This window comes from Caretta caretta, chromosome 1 (assembly GCF_965140235.1).
Source record: "Caretta caretta isolate rCarCar2 chromosome 1, rCarCar1.hap1, whole genome shotgun sequence".
In the NCBI taxonomy this organism is placed as follows: domain Eukaryota; kingdom Metazoa; phylum Chordata; order Testudines; family Cheloniidae; genus Caretta; species Caretta caretta.
Window position 1 is genome coordinate 261,701,375 of NC_134206.1, and position 26,840 is coordinate 261,728,214.

Here is a 26,840-nt window from a genome sequence, read left to right on the forward strand (position 1 = left end):
AAGAATACTTATCTTCCTAAGTAAGATGCTTTGAAATCTCTTTTTGTTCTGTGTTTGTACAGTGCTTAGCACAATGGGGTCCTGGTAGGGCTCCCAGGCGCTATGCTAATACAAATAACTAAATAAATAATAATGTGCTGAGCTGTTACGATTCTTGCTGGATTTCTGGAACTCCTATGTGCTGTTAAGAACAAGGAGTTACATTTTGCAGGCTTAAGAGAGCAAAAGGGAAGGACTCCTCCCCTTCTCTTTCAGCATCTTCTGCCCATCAAACCATGCAGATAAAACTGGTAAACATAGGCGTGGGATGGGGTGTGGGCTCCAGGAGGGAGTTTGGGTGCGGGGGGAGCTCAGGGCTGGGGAAGGGGGTTGTGGTGCGGGAGGAAGTGAAGAGGGTGGGCTCCAGGCGATACTCACCTCGGGCAGTTCCCTGCAAGCAGCAGCATGTCCCTCAGCTCCTACGTGGAGGTATGGCCAAGCAGCTCTGAGCGTTGCCATTGACCACGGTTCCTGGCCAATGGGAGCTGCAGAGCCAGTGCTCGGGTTGAGGCAGGGGCAGCACACGGAGCCCCCATGGCTGCCCCTATACCCAAGAGCTGAAGGGACATGCTGGCCACTTCCTGGGAGCTGCGTAGAGCCGGACAGGGATCTTGCCAGCCCTGCACCGACCGGATTTTTAATGGCCTGGTCAGCAATGCTGACCAGAGCTGCCAGCTAGTTATTCCCCCCCTTTTTTTTTATTTGTGCATTTAATTTTTTCCATCCTAAGTGCTTACTTTATGCTTGTTTTTATTCAAGTTAACCTTATTGATTTCAGGCCAATTCTCCAATTTGCCAAGATCATTGACAGCGATCACACTGCACTGGCCTCCTATATATTTCCTACTGCAGTTCAAGTTGATGGTTATTAACTTTAGAGCTTACACCCTTTATGGCAGTTAAAATTGTTGGTGAAGCTGCAACTGAACACTTCAGCCTAGATTCTGCTCTCAGTTTACGTTGGTTTTAATCTACTGTCAGGGGAACAACTCCCATTTACACCAGAATGACAGACCAGATTCTAGCCCTCCATGTTTAGGGGCAGAGTTCTCTCAATTGAGGGAGCCCATCTTTGAATCCCCTCCCATTAGCAGTTTGACAGAGCCTGAGTCTAGCAACCTTCAGAGCAGCCGGAGAGGCATTTATTGTCTTTAGCACTTGGCTGACTATGTTTTGGTTTTTCAATCCATTTTTTGTTTTATTCTTTGTAGTTGCAACCCCACGCTGCTATGGCAATGCACACTCTAAAAATTAGTAAGTAAATACTTTTCCTTTGTAGAACCCAGTGTTGCAGTGAGTAAAAAAGCTGTTGTCAGAAACTGTTCAGCTAAAGAGACTAAATCCCAAACACCTGGTGAACCTTTCTATGAAAACAAAGATAGGCAGGTGAAGGTTAGATTCTCTGGCTGACCAGCATCTCCACAGATGTAGCAATATTAGCAAATACAAGTTGCAGTGTTGGTATATCTGACAGGCAGGGAAAAGGTTAATTTATATCTCCTTCTGCATATTACTGTATCTAGGTGATGTCCGTGAGAACTGATGGAGAAGGAGGGAGAGAAAGTGGTGTGTACCAAATGTAAGCAGTGAAGCAGCAACGCTGCGAGACAGACCCTCCCCCTTGGAATCAGAGAGGCTGTTACAAGAAACTGCTAGCACTGAGGCTGCAGTAATCTGCATGAGACCACAGGAGTGATCAGCTGGGGAAGAGTGAGATGTAACCATGGATCTGCTGCCTCTTGAACTGAATATCTGCATCAGCTCTGAACCTGGAGTCCCTCTGACCTCCACCAGTGAGTATAGCTTTCTATCCCAGGGAGGGAGGAGGAGTGTGATGGGGGGTTCAATGGGTGATATAAGTAATTCACCTTTTAACCAAACTGCTTGCAAAACCTGAAGGAAAGCTCTGTGTAAGCTCTAAACCTTGTCTCTCTGACCAACAGAAGTTGGTCCAATAAAAGATATTACCTCTCCCACTTTGTCTCTGTAACTAGAAGTACAGAAGCCAAATGAACTGAAACCTGCCAGTAACCAGCTCAAGGGAGGGTGAGGGGTAAAATGAGATGCATATTGGGAAAAGAGTGTTTTGAAGCAGTAGATATTAGAAATCTGGGAAACAAAAATCTGAGGCTATAGAAGGTGCACAACTGCCCACAATGCCACCTAGTGGTCAGACAGGTCATCTCCCCATTGAAAACACCTGCCCTTCAGCACTCCCACCCCAAGGGTGTCCAGCCTTCCCCTTCAGTACAGGGATTTGGGGGTCTGGGCCCTTGAGCAATAAAGGTCTTTTCCAGCAGGCCTCTTACCTTAGGTGAAAGGCTCTGGTGTTGTAATATCCTCTGGGCCTGTCCCGTCCGCCAAGCTCCAGACCAGGACCCAATGGTGGACAGCTACACTTGACACTTAAGGTTCTAAGTCTCTGTCTTCCAGACCACCTCCTACCCATCTCCTTTAGCTTCACAGAATAACGCTATGGCTACATTAGGGTTGCCAACCGTCTAATTGCACAAACCCAAGCACCCTTGCCCTGCCTCCTGCCCTGCCTATTCCCCAAGGTCACACCCCTGCCCTGCCCCTTCTCACTCCATCCTCGCTCCCTCCATCACTCGCTCTCCCACACCCTCACTCACTTTCACTGGGTTGGGGCAGGAGGTTGGGGTGTGGGCTCTGGGCTGGGGCTAAGCGGTTCAAAGTGTGGGAGGGGGCTCCGGGCTGAGCCTGGGGCAGGAGGTTGGGGTGCGGGCTCTGCGAGGGAGTTTGGGTGCGGGAGGGGGCTCACGGCTGGGTCCAGAGGTTGAGGTGCGGGAAGGGGCGCAGGCTCTGGCCAGTCGATGCTTACCTCAGGTGGCTCCCGGAAGCAGCCGGCATGTCCCTGTGGCTCCTAGGCTCAGAGGCAGCCAGGCAGTTCTGCGCGTTTTTCTGTTGCTGTAGGAATACCACCTCTCCAAGCAATGCTAGCTAGGAGGTAGGTTGGGTATAACTATGCCACTCAGGATGTGGATTTTCACACCTCTGATCACAGTAACTATATCATCCTAAATCTTAAGTGTAAAGTAGGCCTTAGACCCAAAAACGCTCCACCCACAAAATAATAAACCCACCTGCTACTGTCCTGGGAAAGAGAGGAAAGAATTAAGAAATCAGGAACAAGATTAATTTTTAAATAATATAGCCCAACTTTCTCCTGTTAGATTTCTTGGGTTCTGTGTCTGCAGGCTATTTCCCACTGTTGCTGTTCCACCAATTGTGAGAGTACTAGTGTAGATAGGCTTCTGGCATTTTAGCCACTATGTCCTCTACCCTGTTTGGAGCAGGCCTAGACGACAAAGGTTTTGCAATGCTAGCAGTGGCTGGTACCCTGTCTACACAAGAACTTCAGCTATCACGGCTACTGATGGAGCTGCACCAATGCTACAATGGTGGGAAATTTAAAGAAAAATGCCCTGCTTCTCTGGTACATTGGGGCTGATTTGCACTGTCCATTGCTACAAAGCAGCACTAAACTGAGCATATCAAGCCAGTTGAAGATTTCCCAAGAGTAAAGGAATTCCTGGGTGGCAGAGTTCCTACAGAGCCTCCTAAGGAACCCCGTACCCTCCCTCCCCCCAGCCGCTGGTGTCAGGGGCATTGCTGGAGGAATCTGCGTGTGACCAAGCTCCTTTATGCTTTCTGATCTCCAGCTGCCATTGGCAGCCAATTTATCAGAGAAAACCCTGTGGGCTTTTAATAAAAAGAAAAGGGGTACTTGTGGCACCTTAGAGACTAACCAATTTATTTGAGCATAAGCTTTCGTGAGCTACAGCTCACTTGAAGTGATGAAGTGAGCTGTAGCTCACAAAAGCTTATGCGCAAATAAATTGGTTAGTCTCTAAGGTGCCAGAAGTCCTCCTTTTCTTTTTGCAAATACAGACTAACATGGCTGTTACTCTGAAACCTGGGCTTTTAATATATGCCAGGGACCAGACAGAGATGACCCCCAAGCCATTGTTGCAACTCCCTTCAGTGCTTGCTGGGAGCGCTCCTTAACCATAGCATAGGATCAGGGCTAAAAGCACAGTGTAAAACAAAACAAACAAAAAAAACCCCTATCAGTTCTGAATCAAGCTGTTTTCTCAAGAAAGGAGTATAATGCCATATATAAATCAATGGTACGCCCTCACCTGGCATATTGGTGTATGGTTCCTGCATCTCAGGGTCAGGGCATTCCCTCTTGGCAGCACTTGGGACTCAGCATCCACATTGGATCTATCACTCAGGCATCCTGGCATCCAGAGGGGCAACTAAACAAGCAATAGCTCAGGCTTCCTGGGTGTGGGCTGGGCCAATAAACAGGCAATAGCTGAGGCCTCTTGGCCTTGGGGTTAGCACTCATCCAACCATAAGTGCAGGGACAGGGCCAAGGGGTTCCAGCCCAGGGCCCTTTAAGCAACAGGTGATCCCATCACTGGGTTGTCAGGGAAACATGAAGTCACTGCCTTGCCTCCGAGCAACACAAAGCCAATGTTTCATTTCCCTGGACTGCCTCCTATCGGCATCTGGTTGGATTGCTCTGCAGCTGCTGGGAGCTGGTTCCCAGGCTCCCTGATGAACAGCTCATTCTCCACTTTCTCTGTCGGTTCCTCAGCCTCCCAGGGCAGTGGCTTGCCTTTAGAGCCCTGCACAGATACAAATTTATACCCACAGATGCAGATATAAATCAGTATCCGCAGAACCGCAGGGCTCTCCCAGGAACTGCAGCAGCAAAAGGAGAAGAACATGGGGCTGCATCTCCCAGGAGCCAGCGCCCCACACCAGCAGCTCCTCTGGCACGGCTGTATCACCCCCAGCCTCGACCACTGGGGCAGGCACCAGGCTGACCAGCAGCTGTCACTGGTCATGCTCTTGTGTTCAAGTGGCACACACACCCCCAGACAGGAGACACAGACAGCTGCATGGAAGGGACAGGGGCGGGGCTGGAGATGGTACAGCTGTGCCAGAGGAGCCACCAGCGTGGGCCACTGGCTCCTGGGAGCAGCAACCTCATGTTCTGCTCCTTTTGTTGCTGCAGTTCCCAGGAGAGCCCTGCCATTCCACAGATACCAATTTATATCCATGGCTATCCACGCAGGGCTCTACTTGCCTGTCTCCAGGCTGATTCAGGAGACATTGCCTGCCACAGCCAGTCATTGTCTCCATGGATGGCTCAGCTCCCTGGGAAGGACATCTGACTCTTTCCCTAGTCTCCTCTCAACTAAGCAATAGGTTCCTGCTCTTATATTTCCTGCCCCACCCCCTACACTTCCTGCCAGGGGGAAGGGGCAGGGTTAGCTGAGCCCAACAGGATGAGTTAACCCCCTGTGTGCCAGAATGAAGTTGTTCCACCTCATTACAACTGGGTTCAGCCTGGTCACTAAATCTCAAAAAAGATACTGCAGAAATAGAAAGGGTCCAGAGATGGGTTGTAATAATGATAAAGGCACGGAGAGATTTCCATGTTGAAACTGAAAAGACTAGAACTGTTTCAGAAAAGAGATTAATAAAAAGGAAAATAATAGAGGTATAGAAAATAATACAGAGTCCAGAGAAGGTACATTGGATGCTGCTTATTACTCCCTCTTCAACACAACAACAAAAGGGGCATTTACTCAACTAAAAGGAGACACGTTTTTATACAATACACTGTTAACTTGTGAAACTCACTGCCACAAGATATTGAGGCCAAGAGCTTACTGTGATTTCAAATATGATTAGATTTTGTTTAAAACAGATAAAGAGAACATCTGCAGTTACATTAACTAGGATAATAAAGTATAAGGGATAAAATCCCACACGCTTCAGGGTATAAGTTAATCATGAAATGTCTGGATTCAGAAAGAAACTTTCTCAAAGGGTAAATTATTCCATAATTGTACATTATGGGTCTTCTTTAATCTTCCCTTGAAGAATCTCTTATTGCTCTCTATTAGAGACAGGATACTAGACTCCAGGAGCTACTGGTTTGATCTAGTTTGGCAATTCCTGTGTTCCTGTTGAGGTGTATTGGTAGAGCGGTGTGGCCCAGAACTGGAATAACAAAGGCTGCTGCATTGGCAGAGTTTGTGTGGAACAGCAAACAGTGTGATAGGGCTAGTCTGGAGGTGCATTGGCAGAGTCATTTTTCCAGCACCAAATTCTGTCACAAACATAAATGACAAAAGTCCACCTGTTATAAATATGTTTCCTTTGGTTTCAGAGTGGCCACGACTGCAGAGCTTTTCTTATACCAGCACCATCCTGCCCTCTGTGTTTGGCATCATCTGTCTCTTTGGCATTGCTGGCAACTCTATGATCATCTTTACAATAGTGAAGAAATCCAAGTTCCTTGGTGCCATTATGTCCCAGACATCTTCATCACCAATCTCTCGGTAGTGGACCTCCTTTTCCCCTTGGGCATGCCATTCATGGTCCACCAACTCATGGGGAATGGGATCTGGCACTTTGGTGAAATCATGTGCACACTCACCACTGCCATGGATGCCAACAGCCAGTTCACCAGCACTTATATTCTTACTGCTATGTCCATAGACCGATATTTGGCCACGGTTCACCCCATTTCCTCTTCAAGATTCAGGAAGCCCTTTGTCGCTACCTCGGTCATCTGCCTCCTCTGGGCACTCTTGTTCATCAGCATTACTCCAGTATGGCTCTTTGCCAGGCTCATCCCATTTCCTGGTGGTACTGTGGGCTGTGACATCCGCCTCCCCAATCCAGAGACTGACCTGTACTGGTTCACCTTGTACCAGTTCTTCCTGGCCTTCGCTCTTCCCTTTGTAGTTATTGTTGCCGCATATGCACAGATACTTCGACACATGAAGTCCTCTGTAGCCCCAGCTAACCAATGCAGTGTCTGGCTGAGGATGAGAAGAGTGATTGCCATTGCTATATGCCTGGTCTTCTTTATCTGTTGGTCACCATATCACTTACTACAGTTGATACAGCTGTCTATCAGTCACCCCACTCTTATCTTCTATTACACATATAATGCAGCCATCAGCCTAGGCTATGCGAACAGTTGCCTCAACCCCTTTGTGTACATTGTGCTGTGTGAAACTTTTCGCAAACACCTGGTTCTCTCTGTCAAGCCAATGGCAAAGGAGTAGCACAAGTTCATTCTGCCATTACCAGATAGCTGATACCAGGTCAAAGATTAAGAACACCTGACCTAAAAGGGATAGAGAGTATGGTGACGGGCACCTCAAGTCCAGAAAGACTTTGAATAGCTAGAGAATATTCCAAGAACAACAACAACAAAAAGATCAAGAGTTTGACGCACAAGAAAAGATTAAAATAATTAAATATATAACTTGACTTAACAACTACAGAGGGGAAGAGGATGACTACCGAGAAAACTTGAAGGATGTAAACACCATGGAAGAAGGATTGATTGAAATGGTATTAGGGATATAAATAAGAGTAACTGAGTGAATCTGAGTAAAGGAAAATTTTAGCTGGATACAGGAAACAAATATTACTTTAACGCCTCCCCCCAGTCATTCCCCCCAAACCCTGTAACACATCAAACTGAAAAAAGGGTAAATGAATCCCACACCCCAACTAAAATTTTTTCCCCAAAAAGGGAGAAGTGGCAGCTACTCCATTAAATCCAGTAGAGACTTCACTATTGCTATCAATTTTATTTGAAAGGTACTCAGATACCACTGTGATGGGTGGCGGTATTACATTTGAAATAGATCTCCTGCCAGTGATCTCCATTTGACTGGAATAATCTCCCTAGGAGACTGCGATGGGGCATAGGTGCCAACTCTGTGGGTGCTTTTAATGGAAAAAAATTAGTGGGTGCTTAGCACCCACTGGCAGCCAGCTCCTCCCCTCCCCCCCGCAGCGCCTCCCATCTGCCAGTGGCCCTGCTGATCAGAGCCTCCCCCTCCTTCCCTGTGCCTCCCACCTACTGTGATCTGCTGTTTTGCAGCATGCAGGAGGATCTGTGTGGGGGGGGGGCAATGGGGAGAAGAAGGGACAGGGCATACCTGGGGGAGGGAGTGGAACTGGGTGGGAAGAGGTGGGGCAGAGCAGGGGTGGGAATGGGTAAGGGTGGGAGCTTGGGGGGAGCTGGGGGGGGGTGGGGAGAAGCAGCGGGGGAGAGGCGAGGCAGGGTGGGGGCTTGGGGAAGTGGGTGGTTGGGGGCAGAGCTGGGGGTTGAGCACCTCTGGGGCCTGGAGGAAACCAGCATCTGTGCAATGGGGAATACAACTGCACACTTACCAGGAATGAGCTGCTGTGGTCTCAGTCAGCCCCGCCCCAGCATACCTGCGGCGGCAGGTTTAGAGGGAGAGGTTAAAAGGGGAGAGCACAGCTCAATTGAGGGCTGACTCACAAGGAAAGCAGACCTTCAGCTCTCACTATGTGGGACAGATCTGGCTGGCTGGCTGGCAGGCAGGGAGGAAGGGAGGGGCTGCTTAAGAGACGGGTGCCTGTCACCATAGTATGCCTGAGGGAAAGCAAGCCTGATGCAGGATTATAGTTGTGATGTCCTATCTGTGATGTGCTTGAGGGTCTACAGCCAGTCAGAGCATCCCTGAAGGGAAGGTAGGCCTGATGTGTAAATGTCGTTCAACCTTGCTACCAATGACTTCCCTGTGGCTGCAAAGGCAGGCAGTGATAGATGGTGTCCTGCCTAATGGGGTGATAGCCAAATAAAACCCCTCTGGTTCCTTTACTCTTGAATGGTGATGTGGTAGTGATTTGTCCTGAGCCCAGGAGTGACTTGAGTCAGTGTGCAATAGAAGCCCCACAGGAACTAAACAACACACTGGGGTATATACTGTATTGAGTAATCTTTCACTGGTCAGCAAGCATGGAGGATAAACTACATTATGTTTTTTTCATTTCTAATTTCTGTTATTATGTAACAGGTACTTCTGCCAATTCTGGAGATAATTAATTTGGCACCAGTGAATTGTTTTCTCCTGCTCCAGAATTGATTTGCTCTTTCTCTCCTCCTTCCAGAGAGGAACATGGCTTGAGGAGACAACTGTCAGCCCCTTTAATCACAGATAAAAAGCTGGCAGGAAGAGGACAGTGTGACGGGTTGAGTCACAGAAACCTCCTTGGGACTGCTACCCGATGTGCTGAGACTACCTCTGAGCCCATTTTCCCTGGCAGCTTGGGACTTCAGTATCCTGTCTTGTTGAGCCAGACATGCTAGCCTGCTGCAAACACAGACCCAGGTCTGAACCATGTCACCCAAAAGCTGCAGGTTTAACTGAAAACCGCTTAAGAAGTGCTCCTGTCTCCAACACCCAGATGCCCAGTTCCCAGTGGGGTCCAAACCCCAAATAAATCTGTTTTACTCTGTATAAAGCTTATACAGGGTAAACTCCTAAATTGTTCACCCTCTATAACACTGATAGAGAGATATGCACAGCTGTTTGCTCCCCCAGGAATTAATTACTAGCTCTGGGTTAATTAATAAGTAAAAAGTGATTTTATTAAATATAAAAAGTAGGATTTAAGTGGTTCCAAGTAACAGACAGAACAAAGTAAATTACCAAGCAAAATAAAACAAAAACACGCAAGTCTAAGCCTGATACAGTAAGAAACTAAATGCAGGTAAATCTCACCCTCAGAGATGTTCCAGTGAGCTTCTTTGACAGACCAGACTCCTTCCTAGTCTGGGTCCAGCAATAACTCACACCCCTGTAGTTACTTTATTCCAGTTTCTTTCAGACATCTCTTTGGGGTGGAGAGGCTTTCTTTTGAGCCAGCTGAAGACAAAATGGAGGGGTTTCCAGGGCCTTATATAGTCTCTCTCTTGTCAGTGGAAACCCCTTTGTTCTCCTGTGTAAAATCCCCTCAACAAGACGGAGTTTGCAGTCACCTGGGCAAGTCAAATGTCTATGAATGATTCAGCTTTTTGCAGGCCAACACCATTGTTTACATGTTAGTTTGAACATTCCCAGGAAAGCTCAGATGTCGATTGGCATCTCCCAAAGTCCATTGTCAGTTAAGTGTTTCTTGATTGGGCACTTACTGAGAATAGTCCTTTCTCAAGAAGCTGACCAAATGCTTCACTGAGGCTACTTAAAATTAAACAGATACATAGCCAATATTCATAACTTCAACTACAAAAATGATACACACATACAGACAGCATAATCATAACCAGCAAACTACAACCTTCCCATAGACACCCCACTTGACCTCCTCTGTACAAGACCTGGTGCCACCGAGGACCCTGGTTGCAACAATGATCTATAAGGTCACAGTTTATGTCAATAAAGTCACAGACAGTATGGCATGGAAGAAAAGTCTGAACTGCGGACTACAGTAGTAGTTTCTTAACAAGCAATTGCCTCCTACTCAGCAGTTGGGTATACTTTCTCCACTGGGATGTGTGATGGCATCCCCAGGGTGCAGCCTGGGACTGTGGGACCGCTGTGCCCCCTGAACTCTCTCAAGCCTGGACTGTCTCTCACAATGCCTTGCTAGTAACCAGCAGCAAACCCCTTCAGGTGCTGTTATCACTCAGCACAACTGCATGTGGAGACCCCATACCTAGCTAGATTGCATGCATGCTCCCAGAGGCACTCATGAATCACACACAGAAAGGCACCAGAGCCAAATCCCCCCAGCTCCCAGCCCCATACCATCTTGCACTGCTCAAGATGAGCAATGCAGATTTATTAATTGGTTCACCACTTCATCAATGGAAAGTGGATATACACCAACCTTTGCAAAACCTGAGCAGATCTGCCACACACTTCATACAAACTCACTGGTAAAGATAAATACTAAAACAGATGTATTGACTACAGAAGATAGATTTTAAGTGATATTAAGTGATAGGCAAAAAGTCAAAATTAGTTACCAAAAGAAATAAAATATAAGCACACAGTCTAAACTCTCAACCCTATTAGACTGGGCAACATCTAGATTAAGCAGTTTTTCTCACCCCACTTGCTATTGCAGTTCATAGTACACAGATTTCATCCTTGAAATCTGGGCCAGTCCCCTCGGTTCGAGTCTTCAGAATATCCTTGTTGCTTGCAGTGTAGGTGGGTGAAGGAGAAAGGCCAAGCATGTGGCCACTGTGTTCTGTTTTATACCCTCAGTCCCATGTGCTTGGGGAGCACAAGTCCAGGAATGTCTGGGGGCATTGCTGAGTCTCCGGGCAAGGTTGAGCAATTCCTCTGGTGTGGCCTCATGTAGATGAGTCATTGAATTGTAGCTCCCTTGCTGGACAATGGTTGTTGATGGGTTGTTTGACACCCTGCTCGGGAGTTGGTTACTTTCCTTGTTGTTGCCTCTGGGGAGCTAATATCTGGCTGATTCATCAACTTATAGCATGTTTTAGTGACAAGCATACAACACAATTCTCATAACTTCATATGCATTAATGATATACATCTATGGATAGAGAAATGACTTTCAGCAGATCATAACCTTTCCCCGATACCTTACAAAACATGCTTTATATGTAAGATCATGATTATATAAAGTTGAAGATTCAGTTAAGAGTGGACATAGATATTAGTTAATGCATTATTAGAGAAAGCTGTAGTTATGACAAAAGCAAAATGTTTGAACACCTGGACATTCAAATTAAAGTTAGTGGTGACAAATATTTGAAAGTCAAAGTTAAGTTTCCACAAACAGCCTCTACTCTCTTTGTATATCCTCTACATAAGATGCTGTAGTATTTGAGTGGAAGCTGAAAATATGTGGGGTAATTCCACTCAGTGTTTTGGAGGACAGATGTAGTACACTAGGCTCTGAATGGGGGCCTGTATGTTTGAATCAGTGGCTCATATGTGTCTGGCAGTGTGAGGGAATGTTGAGCTATGTTTATAGTATGCTAATCTGTGTTTCCTCTAAGCTGTGCAGCCACATGGCTGCCCAAGAATCAATCAAGTGCCGCAAACTTGATTAGCCGAGCCCCGCATGTCCAGCAACATGTGTTCAGGTACCCCTCCCAGCTGCTTCTCTGCAGCCACGTTGCTCTTACCCTCTTCCTTGGAGCCCCTGGCCAGCTGCTCCTGGAACCTGCCTGCTTGCTATGCAGAGTGGAGGCAGGTGGGGGGGCAGCTGATGTCAGGGTGTCCCCCTCCCCTTGCCTCCCTTCCACCCATGTACCCCATCTTCACAGAGCAGGGGAGGGAGGACAGGGCTCAGGAGCAGGACAGAGCTGCCAGAAGCAGCTGCTGTCTGAATGAGCCTCCTGATGAGTTCCACTGTGCTTAAAAAGACAGCACGCAGTCTCTCATAGACTTCCCCAGCAGCCAGCACACACACACATTCACTGTCTCTGAGTTCCCTCTGATTTTTCCCACCCATGTGCGTAATGAATTTTGTTGTTATGTGCACCAATATGGAGGTGATATTGCTGCACATAACAAAATTAATGAGGCAGAGGTGGGGCCGAGGGGTTCAGAGTGTGGGCTCAGGGCTGGGGCAGAGGGTTGGAGTGCGGGGGGGAGGGGAAGGGGGAGGGCTCCAGCTGGGGGTGCAGGCTCTGGGGTGGGGCCAGGGATGAGGGCTTTGGGGTCCAGGCTGCCTCGGGTCTACGGCGGGGAGAGAGGACTCCCCCCAGCTCTTTCTCCCCACAGCAGTACCTGGGCTGGTGTGGGGAGAGGTGCCTCTCCCCACCGTGGCAGCTCCAGGGCTAGGGCTGTGGGATAGGTGCCTCTCCCCCATTCACGGCAGGTCCGGGCCAGGCTGGGTTCGGGTCGGGAAAGGGGTACCTCTCCCCTGGCCGCAGCAGGGCTGGAAGAGGGGCACCTCTCCTATGGCCTTGGCAGGTCCAGGACTGGGGGAGAGGCATCTCTCCCCGCCACAGCCCTGAGTGCCTGTGCGGCGCTTTATAGGATGCTGTATGGCTGCACAGCTTAGCGGGAACTTCGCTCTGTGTGTGTGTGTGTGTGTGTCTCTCTCTCTCTCTCTCTCACACACACAAACACACATATATCTATACACACACACACCCAGTCTCTCTCACACACACCTCCCAACACATACTTCTTGGTACTTCCTGCAATGTACATACATTCTCTGTAATTTTAGTCTTTCAAAATGCTGTTGTTTTAGTTTTTTCACTGGTCTATGCATTTCATAATTTTATTTCTCTTGTGCTTAAAATTAATTCTTTGAATAGTGAGTTCTAAAATGCCTAATCTATGCTGCCTGGAGTAATTATCCCTATGGTAGCTTTTAAAATATATATATATATTATATCTAGGATTTTTGTTTCTACTGGTGACACATATCTGCACATTACCTTGATATTGGTGCACAGAACAAAATTCATTCCGCACGTGGATGGAAAAAATTAGAGAGAACATTGATGTTAATTGCCAGTATTTTCAGTATATACCAGAACTAAAATCAGATAGCTCTGCTTCTTATATTTCCTTTGCCAAACACAAGTTATTGGGCTCAATACAGGCGTAACTGAGTGAAATTTAATCTCCTGTATTATATAGAAGGTCAGACTAGATGATCACGATGTCCCTTCTGGCCTTAATGTGTGAATGGCTGCACTTTATTTACACTATGGTAGCTAGGGGTTTATGATCCATATTAGAAAAAATTTCAAGCTATCATACTTCAACCATATGGTTATTGTAGGTAAGGATTTGTAAGGATGCTCTATATCGGTCCCCTTGGACTGGCTGCTTGCACTTAGATGCCATCTGCTGTCTTATAATATTACTGTAGCTTATTCCTATGCCTATGCCTCTTGCCTATGTAGGCAGAAACATGTTCGGCTTTGTCTATGATAGGCAAACATTTCTCACCTTTGCTAACACCAGCACAGTTCTACTGGTGATATCAATGGACACGTGCTAGCGTCCGCAATGATCCGGTGTGTTTAGATCTATTTATGTCATCCAGACTCACTCTGAGCAGGACTGGATGATACAGTGGTAAAAATATCAGGCCACTGTCTACACTGGAACTCCTACTGCTGGTGGGACTGCAGCTGTGGGAAATTTTAAGAAAAGCTCAATGTAGGTAAGCCTGAGAGGAATAAGCAGGGCCGTCCCTAGCTTTCATTGAATATCAGGGTTGGAAGGGACCTCAGATCATCTAGTCCAACCCGCTGCTTAAAGCAGGACCAGACCAAGTACCGTCCCTTATTTTTCCCCCGGATCCCTAAATGGCCCCCTCAAGGATTGAACTCACAACCCTGGGGTTTAGCAGGCCAATGCTCAAACCACTGAGCTATCCCGCCGCCATTTTGGTGCCCTATGCAGCCCCCCCGTGGGGAGGCTGTATGGGGCCCCAGGCCTCCACGGGGGGGGCAGGAGCAGGCTTGGGGTCAGTGGAGAAACCGTCCCAAGCACGAGCCGGCAGAGTGGAGCGGGTTGGGGCCGGGTCGTTCCACTTCCTGCCACGCAGTGAGTGCAGGGAAGGCCCAACCCCACACTCACTGGGCGGTGGGAAGTGGAGTGACCCGGCTCCAGCCCGCTCCACTCTGCTCCCCTGGCTCCCAGGCTTGGGGGGCAGGGGGAACCGCCCCCTCCAGCACTCACCAGCGCGGCTGGGAGCCAGGGGAGCAGAGCAGGCTGGGGCTGGGGCTGGGTCGCTTTACTTACCATTGCCTGTGAGTGCAGGCCCATCCCCTGCTGCAGTCCTCAGGGGAGTGGGGGTGAGGCTGGAGCAGAGCATAGGCGGGAAGAGGAGGGTCGGGGGCTTAGGGCTAGGGGTGGAGTGGGGGCAGGGCTGGGGCGGAGCAGGGGTAGGAAGAGGCGGGGCTGAGGCAGAGTGGGGTGGGGTGGGCATGGGGAAGATGTGAAGTAGGGGCTGGAGCAGCACACAGCTGCTTGGGGCACCAAATTTCCTGGTGTCCTACGCATCTGTGTACTTTGCGTATGGGTTGGGATGGCCCTGGGAATAAGGGCACATACATAAGCCATGTTTAAGGTGAGCAGTAGTTCAACTGATTGTGACTGGGTGGCTTATATTGTCTGTAGTTAGATGACAAAGAAACCCTGAATGTTATCAGACTTCTCAGAAAATAGTACTAGAAAAATAAATCCTGTTCCTCTGCTTGATGGTGTTTATTTTTGTGTCTACACAGAAGTTCTCTGCACATGTAGGAGGCATCTGAGAAGTTCGTGCAAGCAGTAACTTGCTTAGCTCTGCCTGGGGGTGTTTTCATGTGACCTGCGTCAGGGTATGTCTACACTACGGAATTAGGTCGAATTTATAGAAGTCAGTTTTTTAGAAATCGGTTTTATATATTCGAGTGTGTGTGTCCCCACAGAAAATGCTCTAAGTGCATTAAATGCATTAACTCGGCGGAGTGCTTCCACAGTACCGAGGCAAGCGTCGACTTCCGGAGTGTTGCACTGTGGGTAGCTAACCCACAGTTCCCGCAGTCTCCGCTGCCCATTGGAATTCTGGGTTGAGATCCCAATGCCTGATGGGGCTAAAACATTGTTGCGGGTGGTTCTGGGTACATATCGTCAGGCCCCCGTTCCCTCCCTCCCTCCGTGAAAGCAAGGGCAGACAATCGTTTTGCGCCTTTTTTCCTGAGTTACCTGTGCAGACGCCATACCACGGCAAGCATGGAGCCAGCTCAGGTAACCATCACCCTATGTCTCCTGGGTGCTGGCAGACGTGATACTGCATTGCTACACAGCAGCATCAACCCCTTGCCTTGTGTCAGCAGACGGTACAGTACGACTGGTAGCCGTCATCATCATGTCCGAGGTGCTCCTGGCCACATCGGCCAGGAGCGCCTGGGCAGACATGGGCGCAGGGACTAAATTTGGAGTGACTTGACCAGGTCATTCTCTTTAGTCCTGCAGTCAGTCCTATTGAACCGTCTTATGGTAAGCAGGCAGGCGATACGGATTGCTACCAGTCCTATTGCATCATCTTCTGCCAGGCAGCCATGAGATGTGGATGGCATGCAGTCCTTCTGCACCGTCTGCTGCCAGCCAAAAGATAGATGGAATGGATCAAAACAAGAAATACACCAGATTTGTTTTGTACTCATTTGCTTCCCCTCCTCCCCCGTGTAGGGGACTCATTCCTCTAGGTCACACTGCAGTCACTCACAGAGAAGGTGCAGCGAGGTAAATCTAGCCATGTATCAATCAGAGGCCAGACTAACCTCCTTATTCCAATAAGAACAGTAACTTAGGTGCACCATTTCTTATTGGAACCCTCCGTGAAGTCCTGCCTGAAACACTCCTTGATGTAAAGCCACCCCCTTTGTTGATTTTAGCTCCCTGAAGCCAACCCTGTAAGCCATGTCGTCAGTCGCCCCTCCCTCCGTCAGAGCAACGGCAGACAATCGTTCTGCGCCTTTTTTCTGTGCGGACGCCATACCAAGGCAAGCATGGAGGCCGCTCAGCTCACTTTGGCAATTAGAAGCACATTAAACACCACACGCATTATCCAGCAGTATATGCAGCACCAGAACCTGGCAGAGCGATACCGGGCAAGGAGGCGACGTCAGCGCGGTCGCGTGAGTGATCAGGACATGGACACAGATTTCTCTGAAAGCATGGGCCCTGCCAATGCATGCATCATGGTGCTAATGGGGCAGGTTCATGCTGTGGAACGCCGATTCTGGGCTCGTGAAACAAGCACAGACTGGTGGAACCGCATAGTGTTGCAGGTCTGGGACGATTCCCAGTGGCTGCGAAACTTTCGCATGCGTAAGGGCACTTTCATGGAACTTTGTGACTTGCTTTCCCCTGCCCTGAGGCGCATGAATACCAAGATGAGAGCAGCCCTCACAGTTGAGAAGCGAGTGGCGATAGCCCTGTGGAAGCTTGCAACGCCAGACAGCTACCGGTCAGTTGGGAATCAATTTGGAGTGGGCAAATCTACTGTTGGGGCTGCTGTGATGCAAATAGCCCACGCAATCAAAGATCTGCTGATATCAAGGGTAGTGACCCTGGGAAATGTGCAGGTCATAGTGGATGGCTTTGCTGCAATGGGATTCCCTAACTGTGGTGGGGCCATAGACGGAACCCATATCCCTATCTTGGCACCGGAGCACCAAGCCGCCGAGTACATAAACCGCAAGGGGTACTTTTCAATAGTGCTGCAAGCTCTGGTGGATCACAACGGACGTTTCATCAACATCAACGTGGGATGGCCGGGAAAGGTACATGAAGCTCGCATCTTCAGGAACTCTGGTCTGTTTCAAAAGCTGCAGGAAGGGACTTTATTCCCAGACCAGAAAATAACTGTTGGGGATGTTGAAATGCCTGTATGTATCCTTGGGGACCCAGCCTACCCCTTAATGCCATGGCTCATGAAGCCGTACACAGGCAGCCTGGACAGTAGTCAGGAGCTGTTCAACTACAGGCTGAGCAAGTGCAGAATGGTGGTAGAATGTGCATTTGGACGTTTAAAGGCGCGCTGGCGCAGTTTACTGACTCGCTTAGACCTCAGTGAAACCAATATTCCCACTGTTATTACTGCTTGCTGTGTGCTCCACAATCAGGTAAACTGAGGACCATAAGAGATTCCATTAGTAATTATGAAAACAGAACGCATGCTAAAACTAATCATGCAAAAGTATTTTCTCTCCAAAAAGGAGTTTTTTTTGTTTCACACCTAGAAAATGATAGAGGGTTTGAAAGAGACAAGGTGGGGTAATATTTTTTTTGAGACCAACTTCTGTTGGTGAGACAACAAGCTTGCAAGCCACACAGAGCTCTTCTTCAGGACTGGGCAAGGTACTCCTAGCATTACAGCTAAAAGCAAGATGAACCAGATTGTTTAGCATAAGCAGTTAGCACGTTAGTGTTGTTCATCCGTGGAGTTTGAAGAAGGCCATAACATCACTGGTTGGTTTGGTTTCTGTGAACACGTGAGTGGCTGATCAGGCCAATTCGAGCTTTGAACAGTCTGTGGCACACTGAACAAGAGATGCCGCTATGGGTTACTTGGTTAACAGCAGACATGTTGCTGTTGTGAGATTTATGCTGCTGGTGCTCTGCGCTGCCTCAGCAGTTCTCCTCTGCTCATAGACTGTAGCTCCAGTATGGATAAGGCTTTGCCAGGTAGAATGATCATGAGCGAGATCTTCCCAAAACTCTGGGTCAGTGTTGAAATGCCACAAGTATAACTTGAGGGACTCCTTGAAATGTTTCTTCTGGCCTCCCTGAGAGCGCCTTCCCACCGTTAGCTCGCAGTAAAAGATTTTTGGCAGTTGCTCATCTGAGATTCTGGTGACATGGCCTGCCATCTCGCTATGAATTCATCAACAGAGTATGGATGCCTGGAATACCTGCCCGTATGAGAACCTCAGTACCTGGAACCTTGTCTTGCCATCTTATCCTCACCGGTTTCCTCAGACAGCCCCTATGAAAGTGATTCTGCTTCTCAGCATGGTGTCTGCACACCATCCAGGTTTCACGTGCATATATCAAGAGTTGGCAACACGATGGCTTTGTAGACCTTCAGTTTTGTTTGTTAACTAATGCCTCTACCCACCCACACATTTGCACAAAGTCTGCCAAAGGTCATACTTGCTTTAGCAATTCTGGCTTTGGTTCATCTATGCAAGATGGAACAGATTGTTTAGCGTAAGTAGTTAGCACATATTGTAAGGGACCATTCAAAGTAGACAGGTTTCAAAGGGGTAGCCATGTTAGTCTGTATCAGTCTCTAAGGTGCCACAAGGACTCCTCCTTGTTTTTATTCAAAGTAGAATGGCCCATTAACACCTATGCAGTCACTGGACAAAAAGAGGGGGTTAGTGGGTTACAGATTGTTGTAATAAACCATAAACCCAGTGTTTAGAAGTTATTGTGAGGAGTGCAGGCTGAGAGAGGTCATCTCTTTACCTTACATTAACACCTTTGATGTATCTATTCTTTTGTATTCTATATAATGCTGTATTAATCAAAGAGTAATAATCTTTGTCAAGTAACAGGCTCAAATGGAATTATTTAATCTCAAATCGTTATTAAATTCAAACACATAACAGTATGCACAAACATTTGCTGAATACCATGCAAAATTGATGCTAAATATCAAACAATAGGGAAAACTCCTACAATAGAGATGGAAGTAAGTGGCACAGTAGAAACAAACGTACAAACTTCAGTGATGGAAAGGAACAGTAAATTGAGGCTTAAGCACAATATGTTCCTCTTAAAGTTAATTTAGTATTCAAGAAAAATGTTGTATTGACAACCCCTGGAGGCTGTCGCATTTTATCCACAGAATACAGCATCTGCAGCAGTGCCTACATGCTTTGTCTTGTGTGGGACTATCCCTATGGGGTACAAATGGAGTTCAGTCTCCATTACACTAACAATCTTTGGCTTCTCTATCAAGATTGCCAATTTGGGTGTCAAGTACTGCCAAGTGTGGGGTGGCTTTTATTATGTGGACACTTGTCTCTTAGGAACTGAAACGCAGTACCTTTCCTCTCCCCTACAACTAATTTCACATCAGGCTACCAAACAACCTTCAAATTGTAATGACTCGGTCTCTCCTGACCTGGGATTACATTTGAGTTTCTGCATTTTTAACTAGATCAGTACAGCTCTGAAAAAAACATTTGCTAGTTGGTGGACTTTTTGATGCAATAACTTTCTAATGCGGGATCCAGTCAATTCCAAAATCTCAGGGAATGTTTTAGGCATCAGTGGCCAAAACCTTCCTGATTATTGGGGACACTTGGAACAGGGAAAGGGGGAACACATGCTGCCACCTGTTCAATGGTACTCATTAACATCTTGCAACATAACAATAGCCCAGCTCATCCTCCCAACAGAGTTCAACATGAGAAATAATTGCCCTCTCCTGGGAGGTAGATACAGAGCCAGCAGAGGTGTTGCGTGGTGGAGCATGCAGGGTCAAGTGCCCCCCTATGCCGATTAGAGGGAGTAACCAGAGGAAGAGGGGAGAGAAGGAGGTTTAATTCATCCCTTCCTAATATCCTACTTCCTCAAAGCCTGCTCCAGGTGAGGGAGGGAGTTCAAGGAGGCATTGCCAGAAGATGGGTGAGTGTAGCATTGGTTCTGGACAGATATGGGGAGGAAAGTGAGAAGCCATATTTGAGGAGCATAGAGAATGCATGGGCTAGTGAACAGAAAGAGATGAAATTAGGAATGGAGGCAAGTAGGGTAACATGTCATGATGCTGACATTGTCTCCTCATGAGTCACAAAACACCGATTCAGCCCCTCTTTTTGGGAGATCCTTTCACTTTCCCTCTCATGCATACACACACTGTTTAGTTTCTGATTTAACATGAATTTGCCAACCCAGGGGAAGTTAAACAATATATTTATCTCTGAAATAGTGGGGGGGGGGGGAGGGGAGTTCCTCCAAAAAATCTCCTGCTAGGACTAAAGGGAGGGAAGAAAGACAACATAAAACACCAATACCAGCCATGGGAAATGCAGTTGCTATGCCAACCAGCTGCCTTCTGAATTATCTTGTTGAAATGGTTTCAAATTGTATTCCATGAAATGTCAAAGCAGCATGACCCCCTCCAGCTCATCTTTAGGGGGGCAATAAAGGAGCTGAAAGGCTGTCAGATCCTCTGTATCTGAATCTCCCTCTGTCCAAGGAAACAAAGAGGGAAGATTTCAGAGAGAATCTGTTACTAAGCACCACAAGTGGAGCCTGCAGATGATACCAACACTAGGTTTACAGGGGCAATCACTTTTATGGACAGGGTCCTGGTAATGTCTCAACCCACAGAGAGGTTCATTTATCATAGTGATCTCATATTTGTATAGTGTGGGCCTTGTGACACAGTGGGTTACTATGTTCACCTTTGACCTCCTGCCACACAAGTTACCCAGCACATACATGGAAAGGAGTAAGAGTTGGATGGAGAAACAGTCTCTCAGTTCAGTCTCCCATTTGCACACTTCACAGAATCAATATACAATTCCCAGTCTCTGTTCAGCTTAGTCCCAGGACTAGAATAGGTAGCAACAGAATTGGATGAGTTTGAATTAGTTGATTGTTGTGAAAACAGTGTGCATTTGAGTGCCAGTACTACTTGTACAGCCTCATGGCTTCTGGTCAATTTGGCCAATGATGTCATCATCATCACAGCTTGTCACTCTAAAACTGCAGCCAAGACTTGGTGTTTTCACACGTAGTTCCTCAGAAGTACAAGATGTTGACAGGTCAGGGGGCATTGCATCAGGCAGTGTTCAAGTGTTTGCCCACACTCTCCACATACATGTGGGGTCATTCCTCAGCTTCCACTTGGTCATACTGTCATCAGTCTTTGCCATCCCAGCTTTTGCTCGATTTAGAGTATGCCAATGTTTGTCCACTACACCCATGTGTAGTGAAGTGCAAAAAGTAGATTAAACAGGCCACAACCAGAAATTAGGAAGATTATTTGTACTACTGGGACAATTACACCAGTGATCTCCACCAGTGGAGACCTGGAAATGGAGACTTCTCAGTAGATAGCCTGGCTTGAAACAAATGTAATCCAAACGACGGCTGCAACATCTGTGCACCATTGGGAACACTTGTATGAGGACAGATGGTATGTTATAGGTGTGCTAGGGGGATCCCACAGTGATTAACGTTCCACTTTTTTTTTTTTTTTTTAACCCTAGACAAGCCTGGATCAGCTTCATCCCGTCAAAGAAGATAGACAAGAAACCTTTCTTGAAACAGAAACTTGTACTTGAATACAAACAACCTGTTAGCAGCTTTACAAGCCACCCTTAGGAAAGCTATGAAAGCTTGTTTCAGGGGAAGAAAGACAGCATTTACACCTAATAAAACAAAAAAAACCCCAACCCCAGCAACTTATTTTGACAGATTTCCCAATTAAATGGAAAGAATTAAATAGTTGTCCCCATTCCTGAAAAGCTTGTGAAACTAGATATTACGTATATTGCCCAGGCTGAATTAACTGCATTTAGGCTTCAGCAATCCTATTAAGTATCCAAGGAGAGACAAAGAAACTTATAACACATTGACTTAACAGAAAACAAGGGAGAGCCATAAGTGCTACAGTCCAAGAATCCTATGACACATTTCACACTTCACAGCAAGGATAAGAACCCAGGGCCAGATCCTCAACTGGTATAAACTGTCACAGCACCACTGAAGTCAATGGAGCTAGGCCAGGTTACGTGAGATAAGGATCTGGCCCTCAGCAGAATTTTGTACGGCATTATACACAATTGATCCATTCCCCTCAAATGAGGACCTTGATAATGTTGTGGATATACTACCAGGCTGTAAGTTAGCCCAAGACTAAATGGATTTCTCTGAAGCCCTCACTGAATTGTAGGGAATAAAGAGGGCTTCTATTTTTCACGGTTTATTTTTTAGCAATTTTTGAATTTTATGAAGAGGCCTAAAAATCGGAAGGTTTGGGGGCGCTCTTTATACATACTGTAATGAGTAATGCATACTCTACACATCGCTCATTACAGTAGTATGTACTGTGATGAGTAATCTCTTTGTAATGTTCACTTGCACACTTTAATGTAATACTATTTCAAACAGCACTATAGTAAAGTGCACTAGAGCAGAGGTTCTCAAACTGTGGTCCGTGGACCACCAGTGGTCTGCGAGCTCCATTCAGGTGGTCCGTGGATAGTTCCCTCTAAGATGTGCGCCTGGGTGGCTGCACACAAGAGAATGAAGGGCCACCCACCGAATTAGTGGAGCCGCGCAGGCGTGGCTCCACTAATTATGTGCCTGGACCCTGGAGAAGACACACATGTAAGATGAGGTGGTGGCCTTGGGGGGGGAATAGGGGATAGGTGGGAGGGGGAAGTGGGGTGAGAAGAGGGGGTGGGGGGAATTTGGGACATGCAGGGCTGCAGTGGCCAGAGAAAGAGGCGACTTTCCCCAGCTCCAGGGCTAGAGCTGCTGGGGAGAGACCCCCCTTCTTCCCAACCCCAGCTCGGGGGCTGCTGCAGCGGGGAGAGAGGGCACATCCATCACATTAGAAAGGTAAGACTACTGATATTAAAATATGAGTTGTACGCTTTTATTTGTAGAACAAAAAAATGTTCATTATAATAACGTTTTTTATATAGCACTTTTATCCAAAGCGCTTTACAATAGTTAGCTAACGGTACAAACAACATTTGGAAAGATCATTAAGTGGTCCGCCAAGACCCTCAGCAATTTTCAAGTAGTTTGGGAAAATAAAAGTTTGAGAACCACTGGGCTAGAGAATCTTTAGTGCGCACCAGCAGGGTCTACACAGACCAATTAATGCACAACATGTTAGTGTGCTTTAGAAGTGACATCCCTGTAGTCCGCATTACTGCTCTGTGTTAACTTTGATATAAGTAACCATTTCCAGTGCTTATTGGAAAAACACTGATTTATTTATTGTTGTATTGCATGTATTTTATTGGTTAAAACCTAAAATCAGAAGCTCTAGGAAAAAAGGATGCCATTAAAAAATATGGAGGCAGGGAAGGCCCTGAGATCTGATAGTTCTCTTAAAGAATTTTATCAGTCTTTTTAAAATCAGCTAGACATGATGATTCTTGACATGCCAATTAGGCCAAAGCTACAGGAGTGCCCCCTATTCTACAGCCAGCTCTCAGATCAGTTCTATTCAAACTCAACAAGCCTATGGATAACTCTGTCTGTAACACTCCCATAGCATTGATTAATTCAAACTGCAAAATTTTGCCTAAGTCATTAAAAGGTTGGAAGTTATTCTACACTGTATCATCCATCCTCATCAAGTAAGCTTTATTGGGAGAAGGTATGAGGTGGGTGATCTGTGCCAGTTTATTGGTATTCTGGCATTAACACAACAGGCTGTTGACCTCTGTGCTATCATTTTTCTCCATACTGAAAAGGCATCTGATAGGGCAGGCATGGCTTCTTCGCCCCTCCCCCTCCCCTTGATCCCACCAATACTTTAGAAAAAAATTGGATTTGGTTTTAGATGCTGAATAAAATGACTATAGAAGGTGCTGTGACTTCAATTAGTGTAGTGTGTTCAATTAGTGTTGCACTGCTCTGTGCAGCGATGCAAGCACAGCTAGTGAGGACACACTCCACTGACACAATGAGCATGGACACACATGACCGACTCAATTACTGCGGCAGCTGGATGTCAACTTAACTTTGTATTGTAGACATGCCCTCAGTTCGGCCCCCTTCCATGGGTGTAACACAGTTCCAGATACTGCCCCTTTCTTGGGCTTGTTTAAACTCCTTTTCTTAGGGCATAGCTACTTCCACAATGGCTCTTGGGGGGGGGGGGGGGGGGCAAGAGTCAGGCCCACCCACTACTCTGAGTCTCAACCCAAGGACCCTCTAAGTAGCAGCCACGTTCCACATCCTTTTAACTAACTACGTTGCCCTGAGCCACTTCCCCACGGCCCGCCCTTATCTTCTTTGAGGCCCAGCAGCCAGCCAGGACTCAGAGCACCTTCATTGCTCCCCCACTCCCTGCCAGCAGACTAAACTCACTCTACCCCTGCAGCTCCTTTTATACAAGCCTGATGGGCCCTGACTGGCTGCTTTCCTGCAGCCTCTTTCTGATTGGCTGCATCCCACGCAGCCCCTCTAGGCAGCTTGGAGGACCTACCTCCACTGTTCTTTTTGGGATGGGGAGTGGTAGGATTGTGAGGCCTCCAGCAGGAGGCCTCTTGGACTCATACACCCCATCACAAGGCCCTTCTACTCTACTTTTCAGTATTATAATATAGGTCTTTTGGAGAGGGAGGGCACAGCAAGCAGAGGTGGGACTGTATGACCTCATTGATTGTATCTTCCTGTCCTCAATTGTATTATTTTCTGTTTGTATTAATTTCAAGATAGTAATACAAATATTTAATTACATACAAAGAAACAGCCAGTTAGCCTTGAACTGTACTGTAGTTGGTAAATGTGAGCCAGTGAAGAGACAGAACAGACATTTAAAGGAGCAAGACTAGCTTTGATAGCTAGAATTCAATCATTCATTTTGTATAAATATCCTGGTTTGGGGACAATATGTTATAGACCTTTACAAAAATTAAGTTGAATACTATTTAGAAATCTGTAAGTGTACTTTATATTAGCCATAGGGCATTTTAAGTAGGGATATTTTGGCTAAAAGTAAAGGGAAATTTTATGGGAAAATAAATCTGAATATTATTGTTTAGGTAAAAAGTGTTAATCTGATGAATGGTGCCTTGGTTCAGAAACTGGTATTATTAAAGAAACCCAACCATCTATGCTGCTGCCTAACTGCTGAGTCATACCTGCCACTCTTTGCAGTGTTTGGCAATGGAAGAGATCACCACAAGAAAGAAAAGCCGGTTTATCCTGGCAGTTGGTATATGGGAAAGGAATGATAAAAAAGTGTCCAGGATTAAAGAATGAACCCAGAGAGAAGGCACATAGCTACCATTAAAGGAGAATGAGCTCTGGCTACCCTGAGAGACAATGCTCAGCACATCAAACAATGATATTGGAATCTTCCTTTTCCTATCTTTCTATTCTAAGTGTGAACTGGTACCCTGCCAAAGAATGACTATTAATTTCGGTGAGTTGGGTGTGTACCACCACCAAAATTTCAACGTCTTTATTTGGGGAATGTCACCCCAAATATCCAAAACACTGTTCTGATTTAAAACCCCCAACCCTCAAAAGTCCCATAAGTAAAGAGTAGGTGATTCTCACACACCTCTCACAAGCTGGCTACAGAGAGTAGAGGGCTTGTTGAAGACAGAACTCCAGAATCAACAAAGGATGCCCTCAGGACACACCTTGTACACCATCTTCAGAGAAATACATGGTTTCTTAACATCCACTGTAAAAAATGCCAAAGGGAGACAGGGATTTTGGTCTGTTTTTTGAACAAATGTTCACTTCCCTTAGGTTACAGTCATTTCAAAATCAATGCACATTCAAAATACTTCAAAGGCAGATTGCAACAAAGCCTGCAATTCAAGTGCCAACATTTTTAAAGACAACTTCACATGATTCTAAACTCATGGTACATGAGGAGGGTGAGTGAGAGAAATGTGGAGTCTTACTGTTAGGTCTACATCCACCTCTTGATCAAAGTATTGCTTGCTTGAGATCTATGCTTTATTACAGGAGGAATTAAACTTGGCAGGGGGTGGGGCATCCATTCCTCTTCTCCAATATCAGCAAAGTGCCAGCAGCTTTATCTGCTTTAATACATCTGTGACCGGGATACTAGTGGGGAACCAGCTGTGGTCACTCAATTAGGGTGAACTGCAAAGAATGGGGGTAGACAATCCCCAAAAAGCTGGTGGATATTCCAATACTTAGATTTACCAAGCCCACATAAAACAGCTTCTTTATTACCTTACTGGTTACTCAGAAGTCCAAACACAATTCCCTTAAAGTGATCCAGCCTCAGGCCTCCATCCAGGTACCTAAGTCAAATATGATGATTTCTGAAAATCTTATTTCATCATATAAAATAAAAGGTTCTACCAATCCCAAAGGATCGGACACACTACCTACCAGGTGATTGAATATTCCAGATCTTACCCAAATACATACTACAGCCAATTCTTATTAACTAAACTAAAATTTATTAAAAAAACAAAAGAGAATATGGTTAAAAGATCAATATACATACAGACATGAGTTCAATTCATTTAGGTGCAGATTCATAGCAGAGATGGTGAGCTTTGTAGCTGCAAAGAGTTCTTTTAGAAATAGTTCATAGGTTACAATGCAATGTCCAAATATCATATTCAGGGAGTACCAGCATAACTGGGACCTCAGTCTTGCGACTCAAACTTCCCCTGATGAAGCCTAAGCCAGGGGTCTTTTATAGAATTCATGTCTTTTGACAATTGGGAGTTCAAAAGGTAATTAGCATGATTTCGAAGGAGGTCCATCACTGGT

General features: G+C 46.5%; 1 protein-coding gene across 1 annotated transcript; it reads left to right on the forward strand.

The window, feature by feature from the left end:
- The first annotated feature begins 1,464 nt into the window (after positions 1-1,464).
- On the forward strand, positions 1,465-7,801 carry MCHR1 (melanin concentrating hormone receptor 1). The gene is given in 3 exon segments (XM_048846314.2): positions 1,465-1,832; positions 6,254-6,379; positions 6,382-7,801. Coding segments are annotated over 3 exon segments (975 nt in total). The 5' UTR covers positions 1,465-1,762; the 3' UTR covers positions 7,161-7,801.
- Positions 7,802-26,840: the final 19,039 nt, after the last annotated feature.